The 26543-nt window shown below is 32.4% G+C and overlaps 5 protein-coding genes across 5 annotated transcripts; 3 read left to right on the top strand and 2 right to left on the bottom strand.

Annotated features, from left to right (window-relative positions):
• Nucleotides 1–2306: 2306 nt before the first annotated feature.
• On the top strand, nt 2307–3042 carry LOC105133441 (putative F-box/FBD/LRR-repeat protein At4g03220). Its single transcript, XM_011037448.1, has 2 exons — nt 2307–2541; nt 2846–3042. The coding sequence occupies exons 1-2, from the start codon at nt 2307–2309 to the stop codon at nt 3040–3042; spliced, it is 432 nt and encodes a 143-aa protein (XP_011035750.1).
• A 4759-nt stretch (nt 3043–7801) lies between these two features.
• Nucleotides 7802–9674, top strand: LOC105133422 (uncharacterized). The gene is made up of 4 exons (XM_011037420.1): nt 7802–8735; nt 8867–8959; nt 9050–9117; nt 9226–9674. The coding sequence occupies exons 1-4, from the start codon at nt 8022–8024 to the stop codon at nt 9392–9394; spliced, it is 1044 nt and encodes a 347-aa protein (XP_011035722.1). The 5' UTR covers nt 7802–8021; the 3' UTR covers nt 9395–9674.
• An 839-nt stretch (nt 9675–10513) lies between these two features.
• Nucleotides 10514–13077, top strand: LOC105133421 (mitochondrial ubiquitin ligase activator of NFKB 1). Its single transcript, XM_011037419.1, has 6 exons — nt 10514–10938; nt 11289–11390; nt 11548–11718; nt 11883–12004; nt 12353–12472; nt 12703–13077. Exons 1-6 carry the CDS (start codon nt 10567–10569, stop codon nt 12986–12988), a joined length of 1173 nt encoding a protein of 390 aa, XP_011035721.1. The 5' UTR covers nt 10514–10566; the 3' UTR covers nt 12989–13077.
• An 854-nt stretch (nt 13078–13931) lies between these two features.
• LOC105133420 (nodulation-signaling pathway 1 protein-like) lies at nt 13932–16449 on the bottom strand. The gene has a single exon (XM_011037418.1). It carries the CDS (start codon nt 15853–15855, stop codon nt 14092–14094), a length of 1764 nt encoding a protein of 587 aa, XP_011035720.1. The 5' UTR covers nt 15856–16449; the 3' UTR covers nt 13932–14091.
• Nucleotides 16450–23607: 7158 nt separating this feature from the next.
• On the bottom strand, nt 23608–24486 carry LOC105133419 (auxin-binding protein ABP19a-like). The gene has a single exon (XM_011037417.1). The coding sequence runs from the start codon at nt 24432–24434 to the stop codon at nt 23808–23810; it is 627 nt and encodes a 208-aa protein (XP_011035719.1). The 5' UTR covers nt 24435–24486; the 3' UTR covers nt 23608–23807.
• Nucleotides 24487–26543: the final 2057 nt, after the last annotated feature.

Raw genomic sequence — 26543 nt, 5'->3', positions numbered from 1 at the left:
TAAATTTTATAGTTCTTTGATCAATGTTTTCTGCTTCAACTTTGTTGGTTCTATTTTAAAATTGTAATTTTATATTTTAGCCATATTATAATTCTAAATAAAATGTATATTTTTGTAATAAAAATCAATCATCTTATTAAAACAATTGAGAGAGATAAATCTGTTTTAAGTAAAGCTAGCTAGATCCAATCAATATAAAGTAGAAAGACTATTTTACTTTGCTCTTATATTTTAGAACAAGTTTTCAATCTATCTCAATAAATCTAATTTAATTGCTTGTAATTTTTTCTTCAATTTAAGTTTATTCTCTAATCTATTTTTTTAATCATATGTTTTTATTTAAATTGATGTAATTATTTTACATGAAAAACTCAAATCTCATTATATTTATTGATTAGTTCTTAAAAGTGTATTTTTACTAAGGTTTTATATTATCATTTTACACTTAAAGTATCAATAACTCCTTAACCAAAATATGTTTTATAATAATAAGTCTAATACCATAAGGTACCTTTAATTTATTGTAAATGTTCATCTTAAATGCAGGCCTATCACATAAATAAAAGGATTGATTGATGAGTTTAAGTACTGAAATTAAAATGACAAAGAGAGGGCCAGACATTGAAAAGAGATATTGGTGCAGTCCAAACTTGAATACTTTTTGGTAATTAGGTCATATCTGAAGTTGTAGATCTCAGATTTAGGTCTACTTTATATGGATGGAAAGCTAAGATATATGCCTAAAGCTTTTATGGGAAGTCAAGACTCAATTATGCTGTTTGGAAGTCCAAATCTTAGCAACAACGTAGAAGTCCAAATCTGTCTTACAGCTCAGACACTATTCAGTGTTCAGCCTATATCTCGAGTTCTAGAAGTCCAAATGACCTTAATTGTTTTTTCCTGTAAAGTTAAAACAATTTCCTAGAACTTTCATGTGGAGGTCTCGTTCAAATTCTGACGTTATCAATGACTTTTCATTCAGACAAGAAGATAAGGATTGTTACCAAGTCAAGCGTTGGCTACCCACTCATCAATTAGTTATCAAATCAATAGTTCCTAATTTTGGCCTATAAAAGGAGGTATTTGTTATGCATTTAGACATCTTGGTTTCCAGATCAAGATCATCCTCTTGTTTTTTCTCTTTGTATTTTTGTAATGCTTAAGTTTTGTTTTCATTAATATCTTATTTATGCCTTTCAATTCATTTCCTTTACTTATTTAACTTTTATCTTATTTATATTCTTATCTTGTTTATTTATGTTTATCTCTTTCATTATGTTTAACTAAATTTACTCTGTTAAGGTGAAAAGGTTATGCTAATGGTATAAAAATAAATATAGTGTAAACTTAACATTGATTTTAATGTTTGATATTAACATGTTTTGTATTTGTTATCTTATTCACTTTTTAATTCTTTGTTGGTTAAATGACTAATCTAGATTTATGTATTATAACATTTATTACAACAAATACTTGGCACTTTTATAGCACAAACTGTATGGTATAACCGACACCTGTGCTATGAAAGGAACTTGATTTATTGTTAACATAAGTTATAATCATGAATACCTGATAACATTGAATACCTGATAACATTTACAAGTATTAGCGTTTTTCAAATAAGATAACTAATGTAATCATGTTAATACTTTATAATCTGATTGAAATCTTCTTTGTGTGTGGTTTTCATTTGAGTAATAATAGTTCATATTATACTTGTTTGAAATACCATTAGTGGATCCTCTAACCTTTACATTTGTTGTTTTCATTGTTTAATTCCTACATTAATCTTCCATCTCAAAGTTCTCATTAACTTTTTTTTTCTTCTTTTATTACTACTATTACTACTACTACTATTATTACTACTACAACTATTATTATTATTATTATTATTATTATTATTATTATTATTCTTGTTGTTGTATTACTGTTATTTATAATTTATATAATTAATTTTTTATAGTTCGATCATGATTTTACTAAGTTATTTATTATTTTGATATTTTTATACTTAAAAAATATTAATGTTTTAATCATGTGATTTATTAAATAAATTATTGGATGTAACATATTGAGTATAACTTATATTCTAGAATTAGAGAGGAAGAAGCTTACAACACGAGGCATTAGAATTGTTTTGAAGAATTCTTCACGTTCGTACCTCAGAGTTCACTCTTTCGAAACTTTCAAGCCCTAATCTAAACTAGCTAAAAACGCTGAGAGATTCAACACTGTATTTTGGAAACCGTAAGAATCTGCAACTCATGAAAGAATCAATCTAACAAACCACCAGTAATTGGCCTGCAATGGAAACAAGACCTTCCAAGCGCAAGAAGCTCATTGGGTTTGCAGCAAAAGATGAGGGTACCCATTACATTAAAAGAATCAGTGATCACCCTGACCCTATCCTCCATCACATTCCACTCTCACTTCCTATTAAACTCATTGCTCAAAGCAGCATCTTATCAAAACGATGGAGATCTCTTTGGTCTTCATTCCCTGATCTTGATTTCACCACCATGAGCCCTACTATTGCCGCTTGTTATCCAACAAAACTTAACTCAAAAAGATCATATCAATCTGTCATTGAGCATCATCGCCGGTGTTTTAGCCCACCGGGACAAGCATTTTGATCTAAGAACCCTTCGGTTTACAGCATACTTTAGCCTTTTGCATCTAAATTGTTTGATCAATAATGCAATTAGGCATAATGTTCATGAACTTGATGTGGGGGTTACTTGATTACCTTAACTTCCCCTGTGAGGTTATAACGAGTTATTCTTTACGTGTTTTCAAATTGGAATCTCTGACTCTTTAAGCTGGTTCAAATTATTTCCTTCCTAAGTCATGACTGGCGGGTTTCAATCACTCCAAACGTTGTCACTTTCGCTGGTGAATTTGCATGAACAATCGTCCCTCTTGGACTTATTTACGGAATCATCATTTCCTCGTCTGAAAAAGCTGAATCTTGAAGTTTTTTATGGGATGAAACATCTTAAGGTCAGTTGTCAAGCCCTTGAAGATTTCACATCAGGGAGTTGATTTCAGTTACAAGCACGCAAAGAAGCTGAAAAAAATGATCCTTTACCCAGCACGTTGGCACTACAGGAAATTTGTTCAACGACAAAAAGTTCAGTCACGAATGAGGGGATTCTCCTGGGCTTCATCTAATGTTAAAGTTGCAATTCAGTAATCTTGCCAAGTTTTTTTAATTTTTCTATAATTTCTTCTGGAGTTCTTCAGCACACACCGTGTTTTTTTAAAGCTTATTTCCTGAAGTTCGGTACCATGAGCTTATTTCCCAACTAACGCTGATGTTGTCTTCATTAATATAGCAGCAATAAAAAAAAAAGAATTTCAAGAAAAAAAATTAATTACTCATTATATATATATATATATTTCCCTCCCTTGATCTTGTTTATAACTGTAGTTGTTTGTTTATTTGAAGTTGATGTTTTGCTAAATAGATTAATAGAATGATACACCCTTCAACAATTAACAATCAAGTTCACCTAATATTATCTCACAAAATGCAATGACCTTTGGTCGTGTGAAAAAAATTGCCATTAGCCTGTTATAAAGACATTTCTTTCATTGACATAACGGGAAACTTATGGTTTCATTCTGCCTAGCTGATGCATGATCAACCTGCCCACCGAGACTCGGTCACCCTAATCTCCCTGCGGGATACTCCGATTCTGAAATCTTTTTTTGTCAGAGCTGAAAGCAGAAATGTGTGGTGTTATCGCCTAAAAAAGGGGTGGTTTATATGGCTGAAACAAACAGGGTAAAGAGACAGACTCGTAACTAAAAAGTCTAAAAAGTTACAACACTAGGTGGTAGAGTTCTGAAAAAGGGACACGATATGACGATTATGAACCCTGGTGCAATCCTAACCTTTCTAGTTCTAAAAAAAAAAAAGCTGGCAAGTGGTGAAGATTTTCAACGGGTTGACCTTTTCTTATAGTCAGTTCATCCATAATTTCAGCTCTTTGATCACACCTATCACTGAGTTTTTTAGAGGGTGTACTTTCTAGTTAATGGAGATAGAAAACGCCGCCTTGTAGCTGGTAAAGCAAAAGATTGAAACTCTTGTCCTTTCCCCTTTTGATTTTGATAGGCTATTTGTGGATGATTATGATTCCTCGAGTTTAGGAATTGGAGGTGTCCTTAACCAAGAGGGATATCCCATGCCATTTTTTCAATGAAAAACTATCAAGAAGAACTACTCCATCCATGATCTTAAGTTTTATCCTTTTGCTCGGTCAATGAAATATTGATAACATTATTTGGTGCATAATGGTTCCATCCTTACCACTAATCGTAAGCCTTTGGAGTACATCAATAAACACTAAAAGTTAAGTTGTTGGCATGCTGGATAGGTATCCCAAGTTCATTATTCTCCTCGGCACCATTCTCATCAAGGTAAGGTCATGGGTTTTGATACTTCTTAGAATTTATACCTCAGAGATTCCTCCATTGGGCAAATTTATTATAAGGTGGTTGCTAAGGGTGAGTGAGGTGACTGCATACTTTTTAATTTTTCCTTGTTTTGTAGTTGTGGTTGTGTGTTTTAGGCTGTTTCCGTTGGAAAAATATGATTCATGATTTGCATTGCAAGGGTCACATTGAACGTGACAAGATGCCGGCCTTGGTCTCCTCTCATTGTTATTGTATTAAGTTATCGAGTCGAGCGATGTGATTTATGAAGAGATTTAATATCTGTTAACGGTCCCAATGACACTCTCATCAATGTTGTTTTGTACACTCATTACCCATATCAAATTCTCATTTATTGGATGTTAGCATAGACTTGATGTTAGGTTTGCTTGTACCCAACATGCTATTGATTCTATTTTGCCGGTGATGAATTATTGCAACAAAATCTAAAATTTATCAGGTTTTTTTTTTTTTTTTTTATTGTGTATCAAAATAGTATGCACTCTCTTTCAATTTACGATAGAGTAGAGAAATATATATTTTTTAACATTTTTATCTTGATTCTTGAATTTTTATTTTATAATTATTTGATAATTTAGAATCTAAATTAACTTTTAATTGTATATTTTTTTTAGAAAGAAAGATTGAATTAAAAGCTAAGAAATTGAAGTAAAAATCTTGGATAACATAAAGATGGATTGAAAGTTTAGTTAAGATATTTATTTTAATCATCTATATTTGTTAGGTATTAAGTGACTAGTCCATTAAATTTCAAGATAATATATTTTTGATATCTAACTTCATCTTTCTTTTTTTTTTTTGATTTTTTTATGCTAGGAGGAGAGAGAGGGAGTCACTAGATTCCAGTCTAGAAAAAAAAATGATTGTTGGGAAAGATTTTGACCACTAAAACAATTGATTTTGTGTCAAAAAATTCTATATGACAAGGGGGGTTGCGTTTATGTTTTTTTTTTATATATTATTTTTATCATGAAAACACCTAAAACAACAAATTTGAGCTCAAAAAGAATTTTTGTTTTGGGTGGATTTCGGGTTTTGGGGTGGTATTTTTGGCTTTTGGTAACTATAAATTAGTTTATCAAGGTCATTAGAGTGTTTTCTAGATGCTTTGGGTAAAAAATGGGTTGAAAATCAGATTTTTTATTAAAAAAATAAAGAATCTTTGTTTTTTCAACCATCAATGTGGTCGGATTCTGGGTTAGAGTTAAGTAACATGTTGTCTGCTAATGCAAACAACGTGTCATTTTGTTTTTAAACTATTTGATCCACCATTAAACATTTGTTTTTAAAAAGGGTATGCACTTGAGCTGTTGTTTTATTAGGCCATGTGCTGGTCTTTGCTTAACAGGTCTAAAAGCGTCTGACTTGGTTTTTTTTTTAATTTTTTAAAATAATGCATTATTTATGTATATTATTTCAATTAAATTTTTGGTTTATGTTTTAATTAGGTTGTGATTATTTTTAAATGATATTGAGTATGTTTAGTTTTTAGAAAGGTGAGTATGATTTATCTGTTTTTTTTTTTAATTTTATATAGATTATTTTTTTTAATATTGATTTTTTATAAGATTTTTCACATCTGCAGCGTTTTGCATTAATTTTTTTAATTATTGTTCAATAAATTTTATATGTTATGTATAGTCTTGTATTGTTTTTTTATATATAATTATTGTTCAATAAATTTTATGTGTGTGTCAGTTTCTATTACAGATTTTATATTTTTTTCTATTATAAATTTATTTTGATAAAGAAATTCATTAAACATGACTAAGTAAATTACTCGTGTTGTGATGTTAGATATCTTGACCTTTATTTTTCACTTGGTTTTTTTAATTTTATTTTTTATTATTATTGATGATTTTTTTCCCATTACTTTACATAATGGTTATTGAGTTGTTTCCATCTAAGAGTTTATATATATATATATATAGAGGAGAAAACTATTTGGCTAATGCTTGCTTAATAAAATTTAAAATTTTTAGATGATTTTAAATTGTTTTATCTTATAAGGAGAATTTACCTTCTAAAATAAGTGTTTGAGGTTTGTATTATACTCATTTTATACATTGAGTCTAAATATATATATAGATACATAAAATATTTTTGTAGACATTTAGCTAAATTATTCAATTCCTTGTAGTAACAAGGAGTTGGTACATATTTGTTATTTTTTATTTGCTAATAGTTGTTGATATTTCACTTCTCATTCAAAAGTTAGGTTTTTATATTTTTTTTTTTGTTTGAGTTGGTGAAACAATGTTTATATTAAATTGTTGTTTTTTAACATTTTATAATTTAATTTTTATAGAAAATTTGATACAGTTTAATCAAGTTTTTTGTTTATTATATATTTGTTGCTTGAAAGTCAAAACAAATAACTTTTAATACTGCCAATTGTATGTTTAAAAAATATATATTTTTAATTATTTTATAATTAAAGATAACAGGTATCTTTAAAAGTATTTCACGGTAACACGCGGACAACCTATCTAATAAATTTCTAAAATGACTTATTTTATTGCTTGTAGAAAAATTATGAATGCTTCTTGTATTTCTCATCTTCTTCTTACAAAAGACGGTTCATTTGGTTCAATTGAATTTTAACAATGCCCATCATCCTAAACCGCGTTTTCCTCCGACAAGTCCATAAAGCGCACCCATCAACTTAAATCTTTCTAGGGTTGTATATAGTTAGAGCCCCTCAAAGACACAGCATATGATTTAGGAAACATTGCCAAGTGGACTCTCTACTGCCCTGTGCCCGCATCCCCCATATCCATTGTTCTATTTTCAATGCAATCGAATCGTTGAAACTTGAAAACAGTTTTCACAGATTTCTGAGCAATGTTGGTGCTGACTTTTTATTTATTTATTTATTTATTGAATATGCCAAATAGCAAATCACCGTGGAGCAGGACATGACAAATGTTACTCTAAACTAATGCCCTCTGGCTCTGTTTTCACTGTAAATCGTTTCCTCATTAATCTATGAGTTCACCATGCCTCTTTCACAGAAAATAAAAAAAGTTACCATAAACTTCTGCTAAATTTTATTCTGATATGAACATAATCTCCTACATGTAAAAATCCATATGCCCGTACCCTTTAAATTGATGATATCACGGCTTTATGTTTCTTCATTTCTTAATGTTTGCATGACTTTTGGGTTCATTCCTATGTGGATTGCACGCATCACTTTTAATCAGCAATTTTTTTGAACATTAGTATATAAAATAATTCAGTTATTAAAACATTCGTTTGTTGTATTGTTATTTTTTTGGGGGAAAAGTAAAACGTATAAGGTTTGCATAAAACAAAGTACATAAAATAGCTTACTTTGTATTCGTGACATGTTCCTGACAGGAGTGAAGGAATCATGTGATACGAACACAAGTAGATGTGTTCATGGAGTATTCTGTGTTTTATTTTTGTTTGATAGTATTTGGCAATCGCCATCAGAGTAATTTTTTCTTTTATCAATCCACCTCATCATGTTGGCTTCAAGTTCTCCTAATAAGAGGACAACATAACATTTTAATCCCAATCCCAAAGATCTCTCCATGGACTCGACCAAGCTTTTGCACCCTTTCACCTTCTATCTCTCCACCGCGATGGCCATTTTTCGGTACCTCCAAACCGGTTTCTTTTGCCTGAAAGGGATTCCGATCTTTTTCACCATAGTTGATACTGTGGTTTCATTGTACTTCAGGTTATGTGGCCTTTCACCATTCACCGTTGATTTAGACGATCAAACCACGATGCATTTTTGGACCTCCAATCATAGGAGGTTCAACAAACCTAATCTAGTCATGATCCATGGCTATGGTGGTGATGCGCGGTGGCAATTTGTTTATCAAGTGGGTTCTCTGTCGCAAAACTTTAATTTGTATGTTCCAGATTTATTGTTTTTCGGCAAGTCTTCTTCGAAGAGATCAGGCCGAACTGATACTTTCCAAGCAAGGTGTTTGGCTGAATGTTTGAAAAGATTGGGTGTAGACAGGTTCTCTGTGTACTCAATTAGCTATGGAGGGTTTGTGGCATATCGGATTGCTGAAATTTTTCCAGAGGAGGTGGAGAAGGTCGTGATTGTGAGTAGTGGGATAGGTTCCAGTGATGATCAGATAGAGGAGCAGATCAAGAAAATTGGAAGAGATCCAGCAGCGATACTTTTGCCTGAACATCCACAAGATCTAAGGCTCTTAGTGAACCTATCAGTATACAAGTGCAAGCCCTTGAGGTGGCTTCCTGATATATTCCTTCGGGAGTTTATCAATGTGGGTTCTGTTTAGATCAACTACATAATTCTATGTTTAATTGATGCATGCCTGCTAGAATATGGTTTTGTTGATAATTAACGTGGGATTTAGTTTAGAACTGATAAAATCCTCAGGTTTTAATTTTCTAGGCAATGGTTAATCATCAGAGAAAGGAAAAATTAGAGCTACTGGAGCACTTGCTGGCCAAAAAAGCTGATATAGGCCTTCCCATTCTAACACAGGTATGCTTTGTTTTCAACTTTTAGGAATCATTTCGAGTGAAAACAACTGCTGTTAATTAATCTCCATTTTCTGCTATTAACTGTTTCAAGGAAACACTGCTAATATGGGGTGATCAGGATAATGTGTTCCCAGTAAACTTGGCCTATCAATTGCAGAGGTAAATTGTATACACATTAGTGCTAGTTTTTCAAGCCTTCACCATTTACGAATTTCATTCGGAAGGGACCATTATTAAAACTCCATTGTTGATTGTTGTTGATCACAGGCACCTGGGACCAAAATCAAGGGTAAAGATAATCAAGGATATAGGCCATGCGGCCAATATAGAGTCGCCCGATGCTGTGAATGATCTGATAACATCATTTGTTTTGGGTCGATCCAAATGGGATATCCCATCAGTTTCTGAAAAATTCAGTCTCAGTCAAGTGTATTAGGAATTATATCATGCAAGATTTTTCTACCAGATATAATCCAGTAAGTCAAAAGGGCTTCTGCTATCAAACCGATTTACTCTTTCTTGCCGTGCTGAGGTTGAGAATGGCATGGAAAGGATGATCTTGCTGTTATAAATCCCAGTAAACTTTTGTTTGAATTTTTGTCTTGTTCTTGGGCTGTGAGGCCCCAACTATGACCATAAAAGAAAAAACAGAAGTGGTATTACTACTTTATTAACAAAAACCTATGGTGTGTGTTTTTCACCCCACAAATTACTGTTGATTGTTTAAGTAAAATTATTATTTTGTTTTTTTGTGAAAAAATAGATGCCTTTTGTATCTGGGGTAATTTGATTTTTATAATGACACGTTGTTCATTAAAAAATTGTTAGTGGATATGTATGTTTTTTCCAATTTTTTTAAACATTAAAATAATTTATTTACCCTCAAATAAAAAATGTAAAATTATTGAATAAGAGCTTTTTATTTTTTTTATTTCTTAGATTACAATAAAAAAATATTTTTTCCTCATCAGAAAAAAAAAAGACATTTACATCCTTTCAAATATTTTTGTTTATATAATTATCTATATTTAATAAGAGAGAAAATCAGAAAAAGAGAAAGATAAATCATCACTTAAAAAGAAAAAAGATCATATTGTTTATTATTTGATTGTTTCTGATGTAATAATATATATGAAGATGATCATTTCATCCGATATAAAAATTGGGTTGAAACAAGATATAAATTGTATTTAAAAAAATAAAGACAAAATGAAAAATAATTAAACTATAAATTGTTCATAGTAATTTTCCATAAAAAAACAAAAGAAAGAAAGAAAGAAATGACAATGTTTAAGAAGAAAAATATCAACTTTCAGAATTAGTGATGAAAATTTAATTTGAATTTGATTGATACCTACTTGACAATATATATATATTAATTATTTTATTTTTATTAAATAATAAATAATAATCCAATAACAATTACTCATAAATGATAGTTTATAAATATTGGTTTTTTTAACTTAATAAATAATATATTAAATATAAATATCAAGAAATCTGTATCATGGCCATCCGACGCAAGACACCACTTCTCAATGCCACCGTAATAATAAATAAATAAATAAATAAATAAAACATGAAAAACAAGCCCCTATACAAACAAAAATGTCATCACGTTCCCATGAGCAAGCACTGGCCGCCCTGCTATCCCAACTTGCTCTCTCCTTCGACGGAGCAATTCTCGGGGCAGCTCTTGCCTACGCGGCCGTACGTTCAATTCTCAATTACACTGCAAATTCCAAATCCCTTGCCAAAATCAGCAAGGCACCCACTCTCTCCGTTTCCGACCTCCGATCGCTCCTTCAAAATCACGATCAAGACCACCAGGACCATGAGCATAACCTCGTAATTGTCAAAGGAGTCGTTGAGGCAAAATCAGCCGTTGAATGGACATGGAAGGAGAGCTTTAGACCCCCTAATGTCTTGCTTTCTCATAATTCTGCTTATAAGGCGGTTATTCTTCAAAAGACTCAAACTGTACGTACTCTTTCATTTATTTAATGTTTATTTATTTTTATTTTTTGCAACCCAGAATTTGCAGTCTGCTGCGGCTTTCATTTTTTTCCTTAGAAGAAAAAACAGAACAGAAATTGGGAGTTGATAGAGACTGGTATTTGTAAGATTCTGTGTATATAAGGAAGGTTTAGATTGTTACACAGGCATTACTTGATTATTGGGCAGGACTAAAAATTTTGCATTTGTTTAGATTGACAAGGAACTGAAGTCGAAAGCTCTGTTTTGGGAGTCTTGTTGGCTGTTTCTTTTATTATTTCACAAGTTGCAAGAAAGGCTAATATATGTACATGTTTTCGGTTTATGTTTGTCAGTGTATATACAACGAATGGAAGGGCTTTTTAGGATGGACTTCCGAGTTGCGGGCTATCTTTGGCAGATCTTTGAAAGAACAAGAAACAACCTTATTAAGAACGGTGAATTCTTTTAACTTGCCAATTTTCTTTCCTTGGGTCATTTTATGGAGATTTTTGCTTCTCTTAGATTGTTCAATGGGTTGAGTTTCTGTCAAGGGGGTTATTTGGTGGATTTGATGGGAAGGACTAACCTTATGCATTGTTGTTTATTTGATAGGTTCCTTTTATACTAGTTGAAGGTGCTCGATGGCCACGGTCTGATTATGTTATCGTGAACATGGTTGGATCAGTACACCCCCTACCTCTTACGACTGTTTATCATCAGGTGCAGCCCATTGCTGCTTCTCGTTATACATTCATTCGGGCACTTTTTGGTCATGAATACCCTGTGAGTTCCAAATTTGTTAATTCTAGGTGCTGCTTTATCTTTCTTAAAATAATTTTAATGCGTCTTTAACTCATATTGCTTTCGGTATTGCTTTATTTCTGCTGTTGCATTCTCCTTTAGATGTCCTTGCTAGGCCTGACAGCATAATCTGTTCTGTTTTGAAGGTTGGGGTGCTTCACGAGGAGAAAATCCTGCCATTAGGGAAGTGTATCAGTGCTGTTGGCATTTGCAATTCTAAAAAAGGAATTCCTGAGATAAGATCATGCAAGGATCTTCCCTATTTTCTGTAAGTGACTTAGCTTGGAAAATAGCCTGTTGGGTTTTGTAGTTAGACATGCATTACAATTGTGATTTACATCTTCCCCTTGCATATGGGATTGTGTTGAGATTACATCAATTCATTGCTGTTAACATTGATGATGGTGGTGTGTGAGAACGACAATTTACTTCTTGGGTTCAAAAACTATATTGGCGTGCTTGGCCCATGAAGCCATGGTGGATCATTGAATGTTTTTTTCAATCAGTCTCCTATTGTCCACGACTTGAGTATCTGAATGAAATCAATGATATTATATTCTCTCTCCTCTTCTTGGAGCATTGTCAATGAAATAACTTTTCTTTTGGGTTGTTGCAGGGCTGACATTACCAAAGATCAAATGGTGGCAGATCTTGCCTTCAAGGCGAAAATACAGCTATGGAGTGGTATTGTTCTTGGTTCACTGTCAATTGGGGTCCTTGGCTTCGCTGTTATGAGGTATAGTAGTTTCTGCTAAAGATTATTTGCTGCAGAGTGTTTGCCCATTTCTTGCCTTTCACTTGGATTTCTATTTCAGTCACTTGTCAATAGGAAAAAAATTTGATGCTTATCTGTCACGGCTGAATTATGAACAGAAATAATCAATCAAGTTCTAGCTATCAGATCTGATTCATTATCTTAATCATTAAGAACAATTTGTTTAATCATTAAGAACAATTTGTTATTAGGAACTGGAATAAATGGCAAGCGTGGAGGCAAAGACACTCTCACCTGCCGAGCCACACTACCATTGATGCAGATGCCTCTCGGATTGATGAAGATGAAGCAGGAGATGTGCCAGATGGACAGTTGTGTGTGATCTGCTTGACGAGGAGAAGGCGATCTGCATTCATTCCCTGTGGGCATCTTGCATGCTGTCATTTCTGTGCTATATCAGTTGAAAGTGAGGTATCCCCCAAATGCCCTCTCTGTAGGCAGGCAATCCGAAATTCTATCAGGGTTTTTGAATGTTGAGTGACAGAAAATTACTGTTTTATGTAACATAACGATGTATTAAGAGTATATCTATGGTATAGAAGGTAGCTCAATTAATTTCCATGTCACGGAATAGAGCTCGGTCTATATTACTCGCTTTTAAACTACCCTAACGAAACACTACAAGGATGATGATAATACTAGTCAGGAACAACCGAAAATGACTTAAAAAAAAAAGAAAAGAAAAGAAAAAACCCGATGACCTACTATTTTATGCCGAGTTCTAAGGACCATCGTGGTCTTAATGCGTTTGGAACAGCCCGTACTTGTGGTACTGCCAGGGGATTCACGTAAGGTTAGAATTGTGATGGAGGAATTTTTTTTTCTTGAAAACATATTAATATATATATATAAGTATATTTTAATATTAGTATATCAAAATGATAAAAAAATACTAAAAAAATATTAATTTGAATATTTTCTTAAAAAATACTAATTTGAAAAGGTATGGTCAGCTAAACTCCCAAGAGATGTTTGTCTTGCTGATTGTTCTCCGAGAAGCAATGCTCCATTCTTTTGGGTTTTTTTTCTTGTTCGTTGTTATATTGGTGGTTGTCTGTGTCCGAATTTTCACCAATTCTTGACTTACTCATCGAATTTTCTTCTGTTCTCAATTTCTCTTCAATAACAATTCGTTTGTCTAGGCAAGCACCGCATCAACATAAACTTTGTCTAGCTATAGAAAGGAAACAATCTTTAGGAACTCCATATTTTCTGCTCTAAAACTGTTCTGTCGTGACGTGTGACCTGTTATATTTGCTTTGGATATTTTTACTTTTTGAGAAAAACTGGCAGATATCAGCCATCTCGGTCGGTGAAAACAGTCTCAAGAACCAATCAATTGGTTTTTCGTACTTGCATCTACGATGGGAAAGGTCAAGATAGGAAGGGAATTTGTCATTGTTATCGACCCCTGTCGAAGGAGAAGGTAGCAGGTTACATGGTGCTCGAAAGGAGCAAACGTTTTGTGCTGCACCTGTGCAATATCATCGCTAACAATATCAAAGACGATTTGTAACAGAAGCACTTCCATAGTCTACCAAAAAAACATAACACATGTACATGAAGGGAACAAGATACTGCTAAAGTTTCGACTCACTTCCTTTCATATCCAACTTCCATAGTGAACAAAAAGAAACAGGCTGCCCTTTCCACCATAACCCCACACAGCCATCTTTCCCTTCCCCTCTCATCTCCCAGTTACTATCATACTTCCTCAACAGTGCTCGAGCTCCATCAATGGCGTCTTCTCCAAACAACTCGCCAACAAATCCCACCCCTCTCATCCTCTCACACCATTTTTCTTTTCCTTCATTCATCTCTCCATGATTTGTCAAGGCCTTCGCTGCCTCGCCTTCCATCACCCGTCTTTCTTCACTCTCTCGGCCTTTGAAAGCTGAGCTTGTTGAGTCCAAAAACCTCCATAAATACTCTAATCTCCTTGAAAATCCTGTTGCAAAATCCCCACAACTGTTGCAGCTACAATCCATATTGTTTTCGCTGAGTATCACGCCTTTGGGCTCCAACCTTCTCAGAACTCTCAAGAACTCAGTTCTTTCATCTGGTGTGTTGTGGTTTAAATGATGGAGTCTGAATTGCGCACAAACTATTAATGCTTCGTCGGGTTTGGTGTCTATTATTCCTCCACTAAGTTTTTGTAATGAGTGGTTATCAAGCCTTTTGATTTGCAAATTGATGTTCATAGACTTGGCAAAACCTATTAGTCTGGAGGAAAAATTGTCTCCAGGTGGACCTATTGAAAACGGGGTCTCAGTGGTTTGATCATTTTCAGAGGCGGCCGTGATGACTGTGATGCGTACTAGAGGAGGAGGTCCTCCAGGACGGCGAGTCAGGGCCTCAAGAAGTGTAGGCCACTGCACACCATGAGATACCCCAATATCAAGAACGTGAAGGTTTCGCCTAGGATCTTGTTCCTGTGCAAGAACTTGAAGGATAGATGCATTAGCAATGTTGTGAGGGAAGGCAAACCAAGGACTCACCTCGTAGAATTTGAGTAAAGATTTTTGAAAGAACTTTGGCTCAGTAGAAGCAAAAGTAATGGTTCCTGTAGATGCTGAGGACAAGTTTGATGAGGGTGATAGGTGGTGAGTCAGTGCTCGAAGACCATAAGCTGCTAGCCTGTGGTTAGCATCGCCAGTTAATGAGGCTAGCTCACGGAGTACATAGAGAAGGTGCTGCACCCGTGACATGTTTCCAATAGGGATAGCGGCTGCACAAGGATTGAGTAACTGTTCTGCCCATCTCCCTTCCTTGTTGTTACCGTTATTGCCGTTAATACCTGTAACCTTGTTGGTGGTTTTCTTATATCCATTTGATTTTTTCACTACTACGACTACTTCACCATCTTGCTGTTTCTTGTTTATCCATTTATTTGGATTCTTTCTCTGATGATGATTCTGGGACGTTTTGGTAACTGGGTCTTCAGGATCTTTCCGTTTCTTGTTTGAAGTGGTCGATTGTGGGTGATTAGATAAGGTGGGAGTAATTGGTGGTACTAGGCTAGTTGTATTGATAGTTGTGGTGGTGCTTCTGGTTATGCTGCTGCTGAGACTAGTGTTGGTGTTGACTAGATCCTGGTAAATCTCTTCTGCTTGATCCCACCATTGACAGGGATTGGTATCGGCTGTGTTGTACGGATCATCAAAGAAAGATGGCACGAACGATACTGAATCCTCTAGCCAATCCAATACGTGATCTGATGTATGGCTTGGCTCTGATTCTTCAATGGTCATTTTCTGCTTGACACAGGATGGAAAAGGTGCAATGGAACAGAGGACAGATCTCGTAGACTTAATTTCTCTCTGAAAGGAGACGGTAGAGAGCATATTCTATAGGGTTCGGTGTGCTGTTCATTTGGAGGTTGTGTTGTTTTATTTAAGTAATAGGAGATAGAGATTAGAGAACATGAACTCTTGTTTTGTTTTTGTTATTAACTTATTCTCTTGTTATGTCAGAGTGGTTGAGATCTATGCAACGATGATGTTCGCAGAAAGAGCCTTGGGGAATTGTGATTGGTGTTGACTATTTGGGTTCTCAAGAGACGGCAAACTGTGTCTTTCCTAATTTAAAACTGCAACTTCATGTTTGGTTCTGTTTTGTACCATTTGTGGTTTGGTTTTGTCTCTGGATTGAAATAGACCTATCCACTACAACCACGTTTCTAGTTTTGGACTACCATGGAAGATACCCCATGGTTGCTTAGAATTTGTTAAGAGCCCTCTTGTTCTATGACTTGAGCCCGCCCAAAGTGGAATGAACCTCGACCAAATCAATTCTCAGTTTTGACTCTTCCATTGTTGCTTTGTTATTTTCAGGTAAATAGTAACACCTGCTGTCTGTAATCAAATCCTTTCTTTTTTATTTTATTCCAATTTTTGGTGCCTGAGGTTCTCGAATAAAACTAAACATTGCAAGAAACTTCAAATGATCGCAATTTTCCTTATTCTGATGAATAGATTTCATTTCTTTAGGCTGAAAGAACAGATGATGTCAAGTCTGGTGAGCAATTAGCATTTCTGTAAAAGATGTATGTTTGAGCAGCATACTCTAAATGTGTTGCATTCAACAGGAACTCTCAAAACCCGGACATTTTTTCGCTGTTTTGAGTAAACTTTAGTTGCTTGAGATGTGGGTAAAATTTGGTTTAGCTTTGCTTGTAACACTTTCTTCTCGAAGTTGGTCATATTCTATAAAGAAGAAGAAAGAAAGAAAAGAAAACACAGTAAATGTAGAGAAAATTAAATTAATTTCTATCTGCCAAGGTATGATAACAGAAAATTTCAATCCCATTTTAACATTCAAGTACATAAAGGTTTCAGCATGCAATCAGCATGAAAAAACAAAATCTATACATGACATGAAGCTTGCCAGCTTGCCCTGGATTAGGAGGCTACCAATGCTTATTCTGAAACAATGGTTATGAGGCTCAAGAAGTACCACTAACAGAAAACAAAGGTAGTAACTTAATAAGTAGCTCATGAGCAGTGTTAAGCATCATTATAGATTTGATTGGTATGGCAGATATTGTGTCTGAGTGAATACTCATGGTAGATAATCTGTCTGCTCTAGATATTTTCCACCATTTATTTTATGCGGCCATGCTCCCTTCTTCAACCAAATAATATTCTAGGTCGGTAAGAGCAAGAACCTGTTGGTGGATGGTCTTTTATATTTTTAATTCAACACAGGCTATATATTTTATACCAACAAATGTACTTTCACTTGGACATTTGAAGGATTATGATCATGAATCCTTACTAAAGAAATCAAAAGGTATATATCTGCAATGTGGCTTGACAGAACAAATGCTCCACTAGTGGATTGTTGATCCAATATTTTATGTTGGAGGATAGTTTCCCTAGAAGAAGGCTCCTCCAGAAACAAGTCACAGACATGTATCCTCTTGCAAGGAGGCATGATTGAGAAGTGAGAAATGCCACAATATAGGACGAGAAACTAATAGTATGAAGAAAGATTCCCGGTTGAGAATAAACAATGGACAATTTCATGTACGTAGAGCATGTCATACATGAATCCGAGCTCAACCTCTACGAACTTTGAGTAAGCAACTTGATGGAGATTATTGACCAGTAGGAGGATGTTGGCTCCTTCAAAGAAGCTGATGAGTGAAAGTTTCGAATATTTGCTTGGTTGTTGAGCACGTGAGAACCCAGGTCTTCTCTCTATACTTGATAATTCCAGAAATAAACAGTGGAATGGACAAGAACAAAGAGGAATTGGAGTTCCGAGGCACTGCAATTCTAAGTAATAACCAAGCACTTGTCTTAAGCACAGCTTGTTGTCTTCCAGGGAGTAAGCAGTATGATTGTGTCTGCTCTGAGCCACGATGCCAGAGAAGGGAAAGGTGTCCAAAGATCTTCAGCTTTGTGCACCACTGTTGAACTTCAGCACTGCGGAACCCACAATTGCTAGGCTCATGAATCGTTTTGAGGGTCATTTTTCCTGGAATTTATACAGCTAAGATCTTCCTCACTCACTCCAGATGTGGAATTTGGGGAGTGATGGGAACAGGGCATGAAGCTCAACTTTAGTGGACGGGTCTGCTTATGATCAGTTTCTGAAAGGTTTCACTTCTAGGTGCTCCGTAGTTGCATCTGATTTATAGCAAGGTGTCCAGCACTGTCAAGCTTTACCTTGCGGCTTGATATGGAATCATGGGATTGAGTGTGAAACTGAAAAAGGCATCTCCTAGCAGCAGCGAAAGCGTGTATGATAGCTTCAGGAGTACTAATGCAAAGAGAATGCGGAGAAAAAGTGTTCCAAATTCCGACATGCAAGCAAGGTATTTTATCCTTGAACAGATTGTTTAACAGTAGACAAAGTTAAATCTGGAATTCTTAGTTTAGGAATTAAAATTAATTTCAGCAATGGTTGAAGGAGATTATGTACAGTTTACCCTTCTTTCAAGGGATTCTGTTAGCAGAAAAAAGGAAGCTTTAAGTATCTGGTGCTTGTAAAGAAAAGCAAAGCAAATTATAAAGAAAATGTTCAAAATATTCTTGAAACTTTGAATTGTTAGACAAGCAAACCCAATCATTACATTACATTACAGTAAAGTCAGCTAGATTCAACCAGGATGGTATTTAAATGATTTTTTCATAGTATTTAAGTAACTTTTTTAATTATTATATATATAATATGAAAAGAAAAATAAAAATATGTTCATGAAAATGAAAGTAATTTTTTGTTTTTTTGTTTTTAATTGATTTTTTATATGATTTTATTATGTTAATAGATTTTTTTCTTTAATTACATACAAAATACTCAGATATTATTTTAATTTAAATTTACTTTTGAAATCATAATAAGTTTTTATTTAAAAATGAGTGTTTTAAATTTACAAAAATGTTTTTGTTAAAACAAGAAGAACATGTATTAACAAGGAAATAGGATTTAGATTGAAGAGTTATAGTTTTTATACTTGATTGAATTTTTAACAAATTTTTATTTTAATTATCATTGCCTTTTATTCAAAAAACATGTTGCTAAGAAAAAAAATCATGTCATTGTTTCAAACAAAATTAATATTTTTTATGATAATATTATTGATTGTTTTATGGATAATTATGTATTAGCTTGATTTGTAGATTTTTTTTTAAATAATTTGCTTATTGATATTATCTATTTTTATTATTATTTTAAAAAATTATTTAATTTTCTCAAATTTATTTTTTTAATTATAAAATAATCTATTGTTTATTTTTTAATTCAAACATGCTTTTATGATCCTAATAAGTTTTTGCTTAAATCATGCTTTTTATTTAAAAAAAATATGTTTTCATTAAAGTAAAAAAGAAATGCGTGAATAAAAAATTATATTTTCAATTAAAAATATATGTTTTCTCCTTTTTACTTCGTATCATTATATTTTTTCAAGATTATATTATAATAGCATCTAATCTCAAATTAAATCAGAAAGTTAATCTAAAATGACAACTTCGTAGATCTCTCTACTCTACTTGACTATTACCCACCAAAAATATGCCGTGTTTGAAAGTAATTGTGGTATATAATTTACTTGTATTTTTTTTAGTGCCGGACTCTATACAAGAGATTCTTTCGCTTTTTAAAGATAGCATCTGGTTACTTTAACATAATATCTTCTAAAACTAGGCTGTATTTTATTTTTTTAATAATTGAGATTTATAATTTTATTTGATTAATTTTTAATAAAATTATTTCTATATCACAATTATTGTATAGATTCTACAAGCTAATTTAGAAGGGCTTGAGTTAGTATTTATTTTCTTTTTAAGTTATTAATATTTTTAATTAATTTATTTTTTTATCATTGGAATTTTTTAATCGGATTAGTATTAGCAGTCGAGCTTTTAAACATAATCAAAGCAATGAACTGTTTTTTTTATAGACACTTTTGTATTGCCATGACAATGAACTTTTAAATTATTATTTTTATGTTTCTGAAATTGATGTTAAAAATTATTTTTGAAAAATAAAAAATATTATTTTAATATATTTTTTAATAAAAAATATTTTAAAAAATAACCATTATTATATTTCCAAACAAGCTTTTAAATTTACAATGTCACTTCACTTTGCTATATCCTTCTAATTTATTATGTCATTTGATTAATCATGATTCGTATTAATTATGGTTAGTATTAGATAAGAAGTCATTCAATCAGGCTGCCACGTATTAAACTTTCAATTAAAAAAAAAAGTGTGGCTACTTGATTGAATGCTACATATCTCACGCTAGTTTTGGTTAATGTGTAACATATTAAGCAAAGAAAATAGAGTAAAAGGGCATAATAAGTCTAAATAATAGAGCATTTTAATTATTTAACTCTTTAATTGTCATTGAAAAACGAGGAAATTGTTTTGTAGGAATCATCTATTTCTATTTGTAAACAACAAATTATAAGAACTTTTTCTCTATTTTTAGGCCTACTGCACTGTTATACGTAAAGAATTAATATTGGTTAAACATAGGAAAAATCATAAGAACATCAACCTCCTCAACAAATTAAAAGAAAAAATATTGACGAGCCCAAGATCAGCATCACATTATTCGGCTCAAGATCCGTGCCCCACTAATTGGGCCTAGGATTTGCATTCCTCACCGTCAAGCCCACGATACGGAGAAAGAGCCCAAAGACCAAATCCTCTCCATTCATGCATCCAAGACCCGAGCTCTTTTGGGTCCAGACAGGCACATTATATTGGCCACTGCTATACTAAACCGACGATGGGTGGCATGACTTTTAAAAATCCTAATTGACCCAACTAGGCCGCAGTGCACTAATCTGCAGACTGGGCTTGGGATGTCCACGTAACCCAGGCAACACCCCCATTGTAGAAGGACTCACACTCCTGAAATTGCAAAGCATAAACAAAGATGCACATGAAGCTACAAGCCTGGACACAAAGTCCTTGACCCCAGTTTCCACCGTGTTTCGGTAAGTTAGCATATTTTAAAAAATTAATTTGTAAACTAACATAAAAAATAATAATTAAGGATATAGTATGGTTGAGAGAGTCGTAATTAACATTTACGACTCACATTTCACAGCTACTAGCAGCAATCTATTTTTCCATCAATACCCTAAAACAAAAATTATATAATTATTAATAACCAGTTCTTCACTATTAAAACACAATTCACATGAACAATACATAACATATTCAATTGTAAATAACAAATATATACTAACAATTAAGACAATATAATATTTTATTAAAAATTAAATTAATTATATATTTATTCATAATTATCATAACATATACCAATATGTTAAATTCAAAATTGGGTCTATAATATTGATGTAGGCTTGAGAAGGACCCATATCACCTCAACTCGTGAATGGATCTAAATTATTCATGGATGAACCTGAATGCTCGTGGACAGACCTAAGAAACTCTTGAAGTTTGCCACAATATAAATTGAGCATGGTATTGACTACAATATGTCCCATCTCATTAACACCTTTCCAAATAGTTGTTACTACTTTCCGAGCTTCCTGTATCAAGTAATTAATATATATATATATATATATTAAAAACAAATTAATAGCCATAATCCACAATAAAATTATTCTTGTATTTAATAAATATAAAATAATATGCATACTAATCGATTTTGTCTTGGATACTAAGGGTATAATGCATTGGGTTACGTGTATGTCTCGGAAAACACAACCAGTTCGATGTAATGAAATGACATATAATGGACATATATAACATCATGTATATATTTATATTAATCGTTCGTTATCAATCCTCAAAAACATGATCTCTCCTAACATCCTAGAAATCAAGGTAAGATGCATGAATTATCAACATATTCTCTTCGTGCTTACCTTAGTAACTAATATCGTGCAATTCCTTTTCAATATCAACATAATCTGTTATATGTTAAGATAGCTCAAACTATCGCATTACTAATTTAGATAATTCATCCCAATAATATTGAGTAATGTAAAGGAACTTGTACTAACTAAATATCATATCCCTCACAATATATAAGTAAAATTGAAAATATCAAGTCCTTTTTATATAACATTCATATAACTTATTAGAACATACATAAAAAATTCCTTCATCTATTCTCTATACGAGTAGAACTTAATATTAAATATTCACACAACTTCTATAATAAGTATTTGTTGAGAGTGTAATAAAAGTTATTTTTAAAATGTTTTTTTAGAAATGCATTTAAATAATTTTTTTATTTTTAATATCAAAATATTAAAAATAATTTAAAAACCTAAAAAAATAAAAATAACTTATATCTAAAAAACATTTCAATATTTTCATAAGAATGGGCAACTTACATTTCGAAATATCCCCTCAATAGACCTACCAAACTGCATTAGGGTTATCCATGCCTCCTGGTGATCTACATGACATCATATTTTTTACTCAACAATAACCATTAGAAATTGTTATCTGAATTGATTGCCCTACTATACCTTATCTCTACAATGCTTTTTCAATTGCATAGTCGTTTCAAGTCATAAAAAAAAGGAGAGGATAAGCTTATCATTATCCAGTGGCCTAGCATTGCCTAACTTCTTTCAAGGATTGTTCTACGTAGGGGTTGACTTATTATCTTGCTTTTTTTTATTCAAATTATTGATGTCAAAGTAATAAGATTTTAATGATAATCTTTTAATTTATAAGCTTAACATTATCTAGTTTTAATTTTTTAATTTTTACGTTTTCTTGAATTTTTTTGATATGTTAATATTAAAAATAAGTTTTAAAGAATAATAAAAATATTATTTTAATATATTTTTAAACAAAAATCACTTTAAAAAATAACTTTTATTGTTTGATATTATGGTAGCATTTATGATCGTGATTTGAAAAAAAATTATTTTTATAAAAAGTATTTTTAGTTGAGATTTATTTGACATTTATGTATGTTTGGTTAAAATTATGGTTGAAATTAAAGTTGAAAAAAATAATTTAATGTGTTTGATTAAAAATGCTTTTAAAATTAAGGTTATAAAATAATTATATATATATATATATATTAATAGTTTTTAATTTAAATATTATAGATTTAACTATTTTTATTACATCATGAAATAAATAGTACTTTATATAAAATATTTTTTATTTTTCATTTAAACTACCTACAATTCCATCACATACAAAATATATCCGACAAGAACTACAGTTCCCTTGATTTCTTAAGTGCGCAACAATATTAGGTAAATTATAATCAGGAATAAAATTAGAATTATGGTCAAATTCTGCAAATATCACATCATTAATGAAACAAAATTAAATTTTTTTTTTTTTGGTTACTGAGTCGGACCTAGTTTAATGTATTTAGCTTTGGACTAAACCTGATCTGGTTATAATAATAAATACATGCACCATTATTTACATGATTGGTGAAAAATATTTTCACTGTTCATGTAAATAGTGGAGTCACTCTCCAATATTCATCATAGCTAAAAGCAATATTGTGGTGCTTTTAATTATCCAGTATTTTTAATAAAAAAATTAATATAATTTATAAATAACGAATTGAGTTTATTAGTTACCAATCATAATTAGTTTAAAAAGTATAAGCAACCCCGTAATATAAAATAGAAACTAGATTCTTGTGCTATAAATTTTGGCTATGCGAAACATTGTATACACTAGATGAATTAATGGAGCTTTCAAATTTAAAACGAAACAAAATTGCAATAAATTAAAAACAATTGATGAGAACACAACTACGTTACTTAGTCTAGTTAAAACACATGAAGAAATGGATGAAACAGTTTAGTAAGCTAGCCTAGCCAGTTCCACCAAGAACTTTCTTGAGCTTTTTAACCTGAGCATCATCAAGAAAAGTGGATTTCTCCAACAACTCCGAGGACAAGTTATTGGCAAAGAACGCAAAATCAGTGATTTGAAGGCCAGGATCAGGGTCACTGAAGCTAACAACAGCGACTGCATTTATCTCACCATCATTTATTTGAAAGTGAAGCAGCCCTCGTGGAAACACCATAACATCACCCTTCTTAAGAGTCTTTACGTAGACAGTGTTGGCCAAGCTGGAGATGAATCCAGCAGTGATCTTACCTCGCACAACAAATAATAATTCGGATGCACCAGGGTGAGTGTGCATTGGGATAACACCAGCTGGTGCTAGGTCTAGTCGAGCCATGGATAGACCAAGCCCATTTACACCGGGAAATTGCTGTACAAAAGCTGGGGTCACGGCAGCACTGATAATGTTGGTAGTGTTACCAGCAACGCCAAGGCCAGTATACACAAAATCATCGACTGTGACCTTTGAGGGCATTCTGCAGGCATAACCTGCAGGATTTCCTGCACCCTTTAGTTTTGCAACACAGAAATCAGCTGCCTGGGAGGAGGAAGAAAATAGGAGAGCAAAGAGACAGACAAAGAGATGCATTTTCACCAAAATGCTATTGGTTATTGTATTTTGAGTGTGTTTTCTGGGTGTTTTGTTAGTTTATATAGAACTTGTACACAACTGCCAACCTGGGAATGGTGCAAATTGGACATGCAAGGACCACGCTTTTAATTTGTGCTGGGGAGTCCCGTTCGTGCTTATGCAAAACAACAAGAATTTTCTTTTTGTTAATTAATAATAATAGTATTCTAATCAATTCAAAAGGTTTATTCTTTTATTCTTTTTGTTTGTTGGCTACTCAATTACTCATCGAACAATATCAGAGGTATGAAGAATTAAGCATTTGGAAAAACCTGATTTAGACCATTGTCTCAACGAAAATACAATTCTAACAAGGCATTGCTAAAAATTAAAGGAATGTGTCTAAAAAATAAATTTATACTCAGATAACAATTGTCAATTATATATATAATGACATGTATGATACAGTCATTCTTTGGCTAGAGTGTTGCAAAGCTAATATTGTGATGATATGTATAGAGTTGAATATTCTCCTTGATGATTGGACAAATATGTTGGGATTTGTTTTAATAGAAGATGGTTAATTGGTATATTTGATATAAAATTTAAAGTAGGTCTATTTTTTTGGATCAAAATTTTATTCAAAATTATTTTTTAATATATGTTCTTTAACATAAAAAATTAATATAATTAAAATAAATTATGGATAAATAAAAAATAAATCTTAAAAACTCTTAGTTATGATGTTTATTGTGAAACTCAAAACTTTCTATTTCACATAAAAAATACAAAAATATCTGACAATTTATTTATTTGAAAGTTAGATAGGCATAAATAAACTTAAATAAAATGGTTTGAGTTTAACCCACACATGTATACTTGAATATGGACACTAGCATGAATTTGGTTATTTTTTGTTGGTTAAGGTTTTAATTTTGTTTTTATGATGGATAATCAATACTAGTAATTTTATTAAAAATTCATCCTTAACAAGAATAAAAAATTTATTATTTTAAAGTATTTCAACAATCATAAAAATATTTTTATTTTAATTCAAATATAGATATATTATGTAATTAGTATATATGCCATGTTTGTATTTAAATCTTTTAGTATACATGCGAGTTTTAATTTGATTATAAATTTAAGAAATGTAAAATTACATGTTAATAATTTTAAATATGTTTTTCTTGAATTTTTTTAAATAAATTCCTATAATAATAAATTGAACAGTTCATGTTTACTAGTTTAATTAATCAACTAATTTTTGTGGATAACAATAAAAAGCAGCTTCTGACTGAAGTACTTTAGTTGAAGGAAGAGGTGATTAGGAAATCATCAACTTGTGGTCCAATAAATAGCAAGCACATGGGAAGGAAAGAGCGAGTTCTAACAAGACAACATGACAGCTAAAAAGCCCAGATAGCATCCATTAAAGTCTTGCTGTACTAAACGTATCCACGTAAATTTTGAGTGGCTGGAAGAATTCACCTCATGCTAGGTCTTATATCCACCCAGGATAGTAGAAGACAGTGCTCACTGCTCACTACTTGGCATGAGCTTCTCTGCATTAACGGTGAAAGGACAATGCTAGCTAGCTAGCTAGCTAGGGTATAGAGTTCAATACCGTGTAACTAATGAGTCGGAAAATAATTGGTAATTTTATTACATAATTATGTACTCTTCCGCTTCTAATTTTTAAAAGACGGTAAAAATGCAGTAAAAATGGCTAAGAATTATTGTTTATAGATGAAGAATGGTAATTTGTCTGGCCATATTTTGACAGGGAAGTTGCTTGCTTTATGCACTGATGAAAAGGGTGCTTTCTGGTAAGAGACTTCATCAACCTGCAGACCCTAGCTAGCTGATCTGCACAACTTGATCTCCTCGATGAGGGTTGAGCAAAACTGAGCTGAAATAACTGTGTTTAGCGGGTTTGGGATTTCATTGGTTCCTGGTTTTCCAGGAGGACCAAGGAGCGGCTATTTGCAAATAATTAATTGAGCACTCTCCCTTTGACATGAACTATTTATTTATTTATTTATTTTTAATTTTTCCCTAACAAATTTGATGTTTATTTTATGAATTTTTCGATGGATTCCCATTTTCACATTATATTCTCTCGAT

This window comes from Populus euphratica, unplaced genomic scaffold (genome assembly GCF_000495115.2).
Source record: "Populus euphratica unplaced genomic scaffold, PopEup_1.0 scaffold33.1, whole genome shotgun sequence".
NCBI lineage: Eukaryota > Viridiplantae > Streptophyta > Magnoliopsida > Malpighiales > Salicaceae > Populus > Populus euphratica.
The sequence above is the reverse complement of the archived record's forward strand: the minus strand, read 5'-3'. Positions and strand labels throughout refer to the sequence as shown.